The sequence below is a fragment of the Mycetomoellerius zeteki genome, unplaced genomic scaffold, assembly GCF_001594055.1.
Source record: "Mycetomoellerius zeteki isolate Tzet28-1 unplaced genomic scaffold, Tzet1.0 scaffold471, whole genome shotgun sequence".
Classification (NCBI taxonomy): Eukaryota; Metazoa; Arthropoda; class Insecta; order Hymenoptera; family Formicidae; genus Mycetomoellerius; species Mycetomoellerius zeteki.
This window is the reverse complement of record NW_017257470.1, coordinates 1-10,396: the sequence shown is the minus strand read 5'-3', so window position 1 is coordinate 10,396 and position 10,396 is coordinate 1. Positions and strand designations below refer to the sequence as shown.

Genomic DNA, 10,396 nt, shown 5'->3' with positions numbered 1-10,396 from the left:
TAGATTATCTCGATACTTGGAAAGCTATGGAAGATGTGCTGGCCAAAGGTTTGACGAAAAACATTGGTGTCAGTAATTTTAATTCCGAACAGATCACCAGATTGCTCGAGAATGCAACGGTTAAACCTGTTACAAATCAGGTAAATTAAGATTATTAAGAATGATAATAATTGTAAAAAACTCTGACAATAATTAATTTTTATTAAATTCAATCTAATTACCCATACAGCACAGAAAGATTGCAAAATGATTGTAGATATATCTCATTGCAATATTGTAATATTGCAAATAGATTGTACATTGCTGTAATGTCATAGCGTCATAAAAATGTCTGCCTTCAGCAAGATTGCGCTGTAATGTCGTAGCGCAATGTTGTAGCGCAATGTATTTGCAACTATTATTAAAAATAGTTCTTTTATTATTATTAAATATAATTTGAAATACAATTTGTGATATAAATAAAAAAAATGCAGAAAAAGAACTAATTAATATATACTTTATATTATATATAAAATTTAATATTTTATATATAATTTTATATAATTATTGTATTTTATACTTAATTGGAAATATTTTATATGCAGGTATATATATTTTTTAAAGTTTACTTATATGGACATATATGTTTTACACTTTATGCAGGTACGCCTATTTTGCACATATTCTTAACTGGTGAAATAGAAATAATAAGAAACTTCACGCATTTTATTTCATTTTCTTTGCAATATTCAAAGAATTGTTTAAATCTAAATATTCCAAAAAGTTACACAGGCTTGCATGGTTTTGTTGATTGGGATTTGACAATGCTTTCTTGCGTAATTTTTTGCGCTGAATCCGAATCCGGTTGCAGAATTGCTCTATCACGTCAAGATTTCGAGATATCCTAACCTAAAACTGTCAAAAAAGCCGTTTTCAACCATATTTTAAATTAAAAATTAAGAAAATTTTTGTTGTCAAATCCATCAACGGTATCATTTACTACTATACGGCGCCTTCAAAATCCATTTTGAACCATCTCAAAGCGATTTTTTCTTTCGGAGATATATTTATTCAAAGTTCAATGAATCGTACCTCATAGGAGCTTAATCCATATACCGTTGTATTAGAACAAACGGATTTCTGGACAGATTAGTTGACTGTTCTACCTTTTGTTACAGAATATTTTTAAATCTGCGAGAATTGTTATACTTTCACTGCTCGTATCTTACTAGTATTTTAAATACAACAAAATTTGACAACAAAAATTTTCTTAATTTTTAATTTGATTTAAAATTGATTGAAAATGGCTTTTTTGGCAGTTTTAGGTAAAGTATCTCGAAATCTTGACGTGATAAAGTAATTCTGCAGCCGGATTCGGGTTCAGCGTAAAAAATTACGTAAGAAAGCATTGTCAAATCCCAATCAACTTTCAACACCTCCAATTTTACAGGCCTGTGTTATGAAAGTTGAAAAATCTTGTCGCGCGGTGACGACAACAATGGGCGAGTTCAAGACGGCAAAGCGGCTAGGCGTGCTTACCGAGCGATTGAATATGATTGGTTGGATCTATAAGTAACAACCAATTATGTTCATTTGCTTGGCGAGCAGGTTAGCCGCTTTGTCAACTTGAACGCGCCCAATGTTTCAACGAACATTATAATTCCTAAATTAATGGAAATAATTAATAATTATATAAAGTGTAATTAACGTATTTTTCCATATGTGACAGCAGTTCATTATTCACTTTATATAAAAGCTAAAATGTTTTTAATATCTCTGTTGCAAACAATGCTGCAAGCCTAATTTGTATAATCTTGCGTCGTAATACGTATTATACAGGATGTTAATTAAGTATGTTGCCATACTTAACTAACACCCTGTATATATTATAATTTCTGATATCTACAATGTTACAGTGATATTACAGCGCAATCTGCAATGTTGCAATGTTTTTGCAATGATACTGCAAGTTTCTGTGCTGTATGGGTATGTTAATTGAAATTATTTTTCAAAATAGGATATTATTTTGGAAAGTCAAAAATTTGACAATATAAAGAAATCCTGCTCTTTTATAGCTAACAGTACTTTTTGATTTATACATGTTACATAGAAATTATATACAAAGAAAAATAATAAAAACATAAGTATCTCCATTGACATCTCTGGACACTTTTCTTTATTTTTGTATTATTTTTCAGGTCGAATGCCATCCATACTTGGCGCAAAAAAAGCTATCAGACTTCTGCAAGGAAAGAGACATTCTTATTACAGCTTACAGTCCACTCGGATCACCAGATAGACCATGGGCTAAGCCTGATGATCCAAAATTGTTAGAAGACAAGAAATTAATTGACCTCGGGAAGAAATATAACAAGACTCCTGCACAAATACTTATTCGTTATCAGGTATGTTATTACGATGTTAATGTCTCAAGTGTACTTTATAATAAATTATTAAACTCGTCTAATAAAAAGTATTGCATATAATTTAATACTTTTAAGTTATAGTTCAATATTTATGATTTTTTATACATTAATATAAAACTTTAATAATTATTTGCAGGTGGATCGTGGCCATATAGTGATTCCTAAATCAGTTACCAAGTCACGAATTGCTCAGAACATGAACATATTTGATTTTAAACTTTCACCCGAAGATATTGCTTATATTGACACTTTTGATTGTAACGGAAGAATTTGTCCAGTAGAGGGGTAAGGATTTACTAGTTTATGTTTATCGTTGTTATTTAAAGACGACATTTTATATACTAATACATAGGATATAGAATATAATAAATAAAACTTTTATCAAGTTTTGCGATATATTAATATTTCTTTTTATTTTTTATTTTCAGGTCGAAAGCCAGTCCTTATTATCCATTTAATATTCCATTCTGAGAAATCAAAATGAGCAAATGAAGTTATGATATATCTGTGTCTGTCTTCTATTAAACTTTTCGCATTTTAATTTTTGCAAACATATTTTTGAACATTATTAGTTTGTGTGTATATATTTTTCTTTCACGATATTTTCTTATAATATTACTTTTATAAATATTACAGCAAATACATTCTATAGTTATTGTTACTGTTTTACCAAATATTAATTTTTTATACAGAATTCAATTATATCAAAACTTGTGCACGTGTGATGAAATAAAGGGTACGTTTATATTGCATAAAATAATAGTACAGCGAGTTATTACCACTAATTGACGAACTACTAATTTACTAACTACAGGAATAAATCTTCTAAAAACTCCTTGTTGCTGTCAATTTCTGATCCCGAATGAAGAATCCTTGAAAATGTTGATTAATAAATTTTGTCCAATAGTCTAATAATATTACAATTATACAGTTGAATCATTCTTATCAGTGTTTTTCTTCGCAATCCTATTTGCACATATTAATTTGCATATAAGCGGCAAAAGTCACGTACTCGTCATACATATTATTGAGCTCACATGGCAATGAGAATTGTTCTAATTGTATGAGTGGCTGCGATACACCTGAAAATTCATTTACAAGCTTTATAGGCTTTCATACAAGAACACTTTATGACATGTCACCATACTATTTCTTACCACAGCGAATTTAGTTGAGAGAATAGATTGAATTTTCACGACGTGATAATTGTTGCATCTTTGAGCAGAAGTAGAATATGTATAGGTTTTTCATTTCTCTTTACTATTTTTCTTGTTCTTTCATATTGAATTTTGCTTTATTTTTATTTCTGTTTGCGTAGGTGGTCGAGCGAATTGAATCTTGAGTTGCATAGTCATGTAAAAATTTTGAGCATCATTTGATGACGATATTTTAATTTAGCGTATCGTATTAGAGTTATGCCTCGAAGCTGGGTTAAACATGTGTCCATATAAATATATAAAAGGAGTCTTTAACAGTTAGTTGAGTTTAATTTAGAATCGATTATTAATATAAATATATATATATACAGAGTGTTCCGTAAAGACCCGAATAACGCTTAAGGAGAGATTCCTGAGATCATTTTGAGACGAAAATTCTAATACCAAAATGTTGAGGTTGTAATAACTTTTGAATTATAATTAGTTATAGATAGTGTGTAATTCGAAAACTATTATAGCCTCGATATTTTCGTATTAGGATTTTCATCTTAGAATGATCAAAAGAATCCAAAAATAATAATTGAGACTATAAAAGTAAAATGGTTTTTTACTTATAAGCATTTAAAGTTAGCTTATAATTCAAAAAATTATTGTACTATCTAGAACATTAAAGCTGGTTAATTTGATTGATTTCGTAAATATTCGGACATTAATTATATTGCTGTAATAAGTCATCTTCGCAACCACAGGAGCAGCACTCGCAGAACTCTTCATCGCTGTTGCTGTCTATTTCTGATTCCGAATGCATCATTTCCGAAGATATTGATTGATAGGCCTTGTCCAAAGATCTAACATTGCAATTACATAATTCACGTTTGTGTTTTTCTTCGCAATCGTATCTGCAAATATTAATTTGCTTGCATGCGGAAGGAGTCATACACTCATTGCATGTTTTACTGGAATATATATCACATGGTACCGAAGATTGCGTTAATTGTTTGGATGATTGCGGTACATCTGAAAATTTATGCGATTATTTATAACTGAATATTAATTTAAGGGAGACCCCATCCCTGAGGTTTCAAAAATCGAAATTTTTTTTATTGTTTTAATCATTAGTTTAAACCCTTAAGAATACGAGAAAAAAGATTTGGAAGCGAAATTCAAAGTCAAAGTGGTCGAGAAAGTAAATTTCAACTGCGGCAGGCCGGAGTGACTCCGCCTCTTTTGTAATTCGCCCGGGACTTGCAAGTATACAGAACTATGTATCCTCATCAAAATATCAGCTCTAGATGCTATCTATAGATGTCACAACTTGTACTAAATCCAATTTCAGCAATTTCAGCGTCGGTTTCAGTGTGAGAGTGATGCCATTAATAAATATCAAGAAAGCGCACGCTCCATTTTAAACATATTTTTCTCAAAAACTGCATTTTTCGAGACGGTGTACAGTGCGGAGCATTAATTCTCTTGGTCATAGTAGTGGCTGAACTTATTGACGCTGAGTCGGTAACGTTTAAAGCGCGCGCGCGCGCTTGAAATAAGAAAAATCACTGACAAACTGTGTGGAAATTTATTGCATTTATTTCCTGTTGTGTATAAAATTATATATTCCTGCAGAAATGCATGAATTATATCTTCGTTTAAAATTAATAATTGTGACATTATTTTCAGCTTCAATTTATGACTGCATTTAAGACCAATAACACGCAGTTTATAGTGCTGAAAAATGTAATTAAAATAAAATTTAATAAATTAAATATTAAGGAATAAAACCTGTTTCGATCAAAGATAGAATTCTTTCTTTCTTATTGGACTTATTCATATCGGGCTAATTTTGATTAATATTAATATGAGAAGTATTCATACAAGTCCCTTAAAATTTTTTGAAAATATACTCGGTATTTTCTATAAATATTATAGATTGCAATAATCCATTCCTTTATCTTTTACATTTCTTTATAAAGATTAAAAGATCTTTTACATTTCTTTCTAAACATATATGTTTATCTCCGTTATGTTATATGTATACTTATTTGTGCAATATATAATTTATAATATATAATACATAAATCATAAATTTATATAGATATAAAGAACAGTGTAAACATAAACGGAGATATAATTCATGCATTTCTGCAGGAATATATAATTTTATACGCAACAGGAAAAAAATGCAATAAATTTCCACACAGTTTGTCAGTGACTCTTCTTATTTCAAGCGCGCGCGCGCGCTTTGAGCGTTACCGACTCAGCGTCAATAAGTCCAGCCACTACTATGACCCAGCGAATTAATGCTCCGCACTGTACATGATAATTCAAAAAGTTTACATTGGATTAACTTCAAATTTTAAATGAATATTCTCAGCAATATATCATCTGACGTAGGACTTTTGCAAAAAATATATATATATATTGTGTAGTTTTTTCGATAATTAAAGACAATTTTTTTTCGAAAAATTGCAACTTTTTTTCAAACCGTCGCCATTTCAAGAGAAATCAATATTTTTAAAAATTCCTACGTCAGACGATAACCATAACAGTAAAATGATGTCATTTTTCTTTAGTTAGCATAGATTGAACCATTTTGCCGAAACCGTGTACACCGCTTAAGCCCGTCTCATAAAAAATATTCCCGTAATTGGATCAGGAAGCAGTCATTTTGTCGTTCAAATGAGATAAAAAAATTATTTTTTACACTAGAAAAGATGTATAATAAAACCCTCTCATTCTCAAATTGATTTTTCAATCAAGTTATTCATTTTTTCCCAAAAAATTCACAAAGTTAGAACTGATTTTTAGGTGCCAGAGATGGGATCCTCCCTTAATTATGCAAAATAAATTTACATACATTTTTTTGTTACATTGAATATTTCTAATAAAATTTGAAAGAAAATAGGTCGATCAGTCTATAACATGCCTGTTTTCAAAGCGACGTTAAATAAAGACTCGCAAGGAGGTTTTGTCGAACATGGAGATTTAGATTTGAATACAGCTGAAGAAACTCGTCGGCAAGATTTGCAACAAATACAATCATGCGATTTACTCGCGGTTGTACGTGATGCGCGACGGTCCAATGGAACACAGCATGAAAGCGGTGGACATAATTTTTCGTAGACTTCGAATGGTCTTTTCGATGCCTTTTCGTAAGCATTTAACGTTACCGACGTTGCACATAAGCAGCAAGTCTTCTAAAAATTAAGAAATATACATAGAACAGGAAGTATATAAATGTTGTTTATTCCTAATACTCACTCGTTTCCTATCTTCAAATTTAAATTTTTTCTTCGTCACATATTTATTACGTGTGTAATCTTTTAATAAATCGAATAACTTTTTACCAGTTTCCTTTGATTCCTGCATTTTTTCACTATCACGCTGAAATTTCTTGCAGGACAGCAACTTACTCATTTGTCGCCTGTACATGAATTCTTTACTTTCCAGCTCTCTGATATAGTTTTTCAATTTCAATTCTTCTTCAGCGAATTGACGAATTTTTTTCAGACATATCAGATCTTCGGAATGAATGGAATGTAGGCTAGGTGTATTGCATTTCTGTATCTCATTGCGCAATTCTGCCAATTTTTCTTCCATTTCTTTATTATCCAGCTCCAAGGACTCCAGTTCCATGCCAGTTTCCTCCAGTTTCACATCCGCGTCTATGATCTTATCCTGCATTAACGGAGATTTGATTGTGAGTTCCTATCGCATGAATTATTACTGTAATATTTACTGCTTTAATTTCGATTTTTAAGAGACAAAACCGCTCAAAAAAATTTTTTCCAATTTTTTTAAAATTCACATTCTTAAAATATACACATTGAACAATATTTCTGCGAAGTTTTAAGAAGGATATTTAAGAAGGATAAAAAGAATGATAGAACAGGAATGGTTTGATTATAAGACGCAAGCGGCCTGAAGTCTTTATCTAACATCGTTACTACGAGTCGTATCTATGAAGATCGGTTTCACTTTTTCATATCTAGTACTTGGAACTGATTGCATGACTTGAAATCTTTTGAGTTTTGCAAATGGTGTTTTTTAAATAGTCCATATGTATACAAAGTATATCTTAAGTACGCTAAAAGATTTTAAGGAGTGATTGTTCACATGAATTCAAGACTAAAACTTCATATGATAATTTGTTGGAAACGGCTACATTTCAAAGATACAAGGTGTCAAAGAGTTGGAAAAAAATTTCGTTTTTTTTCAGAAATTTCAAAAATCGTTCCAATTATTTTGATGTAACTTGATAATATGTTTAATGAGCATGAAAGCTTATCTTTTGGAATTATACATTATCTTTTTATTCAAGTAGGGGCGAACCTAAGGATAAGCAAGGCCCCGCCTTACCACACAGCATACTTTATCCTAGGAATGTCCAACGGGCGTCATATTTGAAATATCGCGATAATCTTGTGATATCCGTGGATGGTCTTAGTTATCCAACGGATATCCTGATATACAAGTGTCCGCATGTGTGAGGTCCCACGGACGTCTTAGACGACATCCGTAAGATATCCAAGGAACTCCATGAGATATCACAAGTATATGACGCGCAACTCTTTGCATGACGTATCGTAATTTTGCTCGACATTTTAGAGATAAAAGATTCTAGAGACAAAATATTCTTCCTGGATCCTGGATTGCGCGCATTCACCATGAGACAGGTCACGGGAAATAGAACGGTATTCGTGAGTTCTAAATTATTAATTGATCACACGCGTTCAGTGTGAATTAATACGACGCTATTCTTGAACTTCTTTCGCTTCGCGTCGTAACGCAATGGACGACGCGTGACGCGCTCAGTGGAAATGTACCATAAGACTGCGTTCGGAAATATTACCTGAGTGCCTCAGTGTATCGTTTTGTCATTGTTGTTCACCCAATGTTAAACAAGGATAAGATGATACATGGGGGCACATCCAAGTAATGTTTTCGAATACAGACTTAATATAACATTCAGTATAATAAAAATCTTTATAAGCTTCGTATGAAATATATCTTAATTGGCACGTAATACGTCATATCGTTTGTGTCCAAAATAACTATGACATTCTTTACTTCTAATCTTTTAGTTCTGACACTCTCCAATTGTAATTATTGCAAACCTTTGCTGTACTCCTCACACAGCAATGTATTTTCTTAGGATATTCTAATTTGATCAGATTGATTCCATTTTGATCCAAAACATTAAATCGTCCATATGATTAGCTCAGGACATTTGTAATTATCATTGTATTAATATAAAACATCCCTAGGATATTCTATTTTGATCCGAAAAATTTTGATCACTATAAAAATTTTGATAAATGACATTTTTCAACTTTCGACACATATATGTCACATAATACATTTACATATTTTACGTATATTATAGAGACATGTCTTTGCAATTTAATTGTTAATTTTTTAAATATATACATAAATATAGTTATTATTTCTTTGCTTTATATGAAGAGTCAGATAACTTTAAACAGGGAGAGAGGTATGAGGTGGACAAATTTAAGGAATACAATTTTCCACGCAAAATTACTTTCACCCCACCTCACCCCTGCTTCAGGGGCGCACGACTTCTACGCGAAGCGACTCCCACCCCATCTCCCCCCCTGCTACGAGGCAATGTTTATGTTGTTTATGTTTTTAAAACGTAAACATAGAAATCTCATTGGTCTTAGTACTGTTCAGTCTTCGAAGATAGCCACATTTATATAATCTTACGTTATGTGTACTAATATTCATCCTTGTCTTCATTTGAAATTGGTGAATTTTTCTATTTTTTCTTCATTTCACAATATCATTTCTGTGAATGAAGTTGCATAAGTTTTTCTCGAGGAGATAAAAATAATTCTATCATCAACATCAATGCCACCTACTCGTTGTGGATTGTCAATAAAAGTCGAAAAACGTTCTGTGTCGAAATTGAAATGGATATGGCGTTTTTCGTCTCAACATATAAAAAAAAAATAAAGAAATCAAGTGTTGTTGCAAAATGATTAATCCGAAGCGACTTCGCGTGGGAGTCGTGCATTCCTAAGCAAGGGGGGAGGTGGGATGAGAGTCGCTTCGCATGGAAGTCGTGCGTCCCTGAAACTGGGGGGAGGTGGGATGGGAGTCGTTTTGCATGGAAAGCCATTTCGTAAGCAAGAAAGGATATAGAATAGTTTTTAATATTATATATAGCAGAAATAAAACGTTATTTATTAATCTTTTTTTATTAATAACTTTTTAACGAATAACGAGCGACAGCTAACCTATTGGAGGTCACTCAGGGTCATGATCTTGACAACATATGTCAAGGTCAAAGTCATTAGAGCTGGGTCCCTTAATCGGTATTTTTATCAAGAGTAGTTATATAAGATTAAAAAGTTATTAACAAATTCGAAATTCTAGATAACGAGTCATCCTACAACAGAAGATTTAATTTCCGAAATGGTGAACATAAAAAACAACAGCAGGACCTTAACAAACAAAAAGACTCAGAATCGCTCTCAGATGCATACCTTTTCATATTACAATTACTATCCCTTTCCTAAGATCTTTCCCTCATCCCTCGTCTATACTGTTACCGATTACCCCATCCTTTTTTTCCTTTCTTACGACCCCCAAATACTTCGAGATCATGCTAGCTTACCATTTCAAATTCATCGACTTTGATAACAACATCTCAACGCACAGCACACTGCAAAACGATTCAATTTTTTAAAAATCTTTGTACAATATTTCAATTAACATGTGAGGAATAGGAACACTTCTGTTGAGGTAATTACATCCATCGATATTAAATACAACATACGTATTACACAACCCAGTCAGAAATGTAGAGTTGAATCA

General features: G+C 31.8%; 2 protein-coding genes across 2 annotated transcripts in view; one reads left to right on the top strand and one right to left on the bottom strand.

The window, feature by feature from the left end:
- The window catches only part of LOC108727219 (aldose reductase), a 6,666-nt gene extending 3,685 nt beyond the window's left edge, over nt 1-2,981 (top strand). Inside the window, exons 2-5 of the mRNA XM_018455259.1 lie at nt 1-140; nt 2,178-2,384; nt 2,542-2,690; nt 2,834-2,981. The exon at nt 1-140 is cut by the window's left edge and continues 334 nt beyond it. Coding sequence (XP_018310761.1) covers nt 1-140; nt 2,178-2,384; nt 2,542-2,690; nt 2,834-2,876 — 539 coding nt within the window. The 3' untranslated portion in view covers nt 2,877-2,981. The remainder of the gene's footprint in view (nt 141-2,177; nt 2,385-2,541; nt 2,691-2,833) is intronic.
- A 1,246-nt stretch (nt 2,982-4,227) lies between these two features.
- LOC108727153 (uncharacterized) lies at nt 4,228-7,264 on the bottom strand (the record flags this gene model as incomplete). The annotated part of the gene is made up of 3 exons (XM_018455136.1): nt 4,228-4,579; nt 6,483-6,753; nt 6,818-7,264. Coding segments are annotated over 3 exons (1,026 nt in total), but the record flags the coding sequence as incomplete, so codon positions are not given.
- Nucleotides 7,265-10,396: the final 3,132 nt, after the last annotated feature.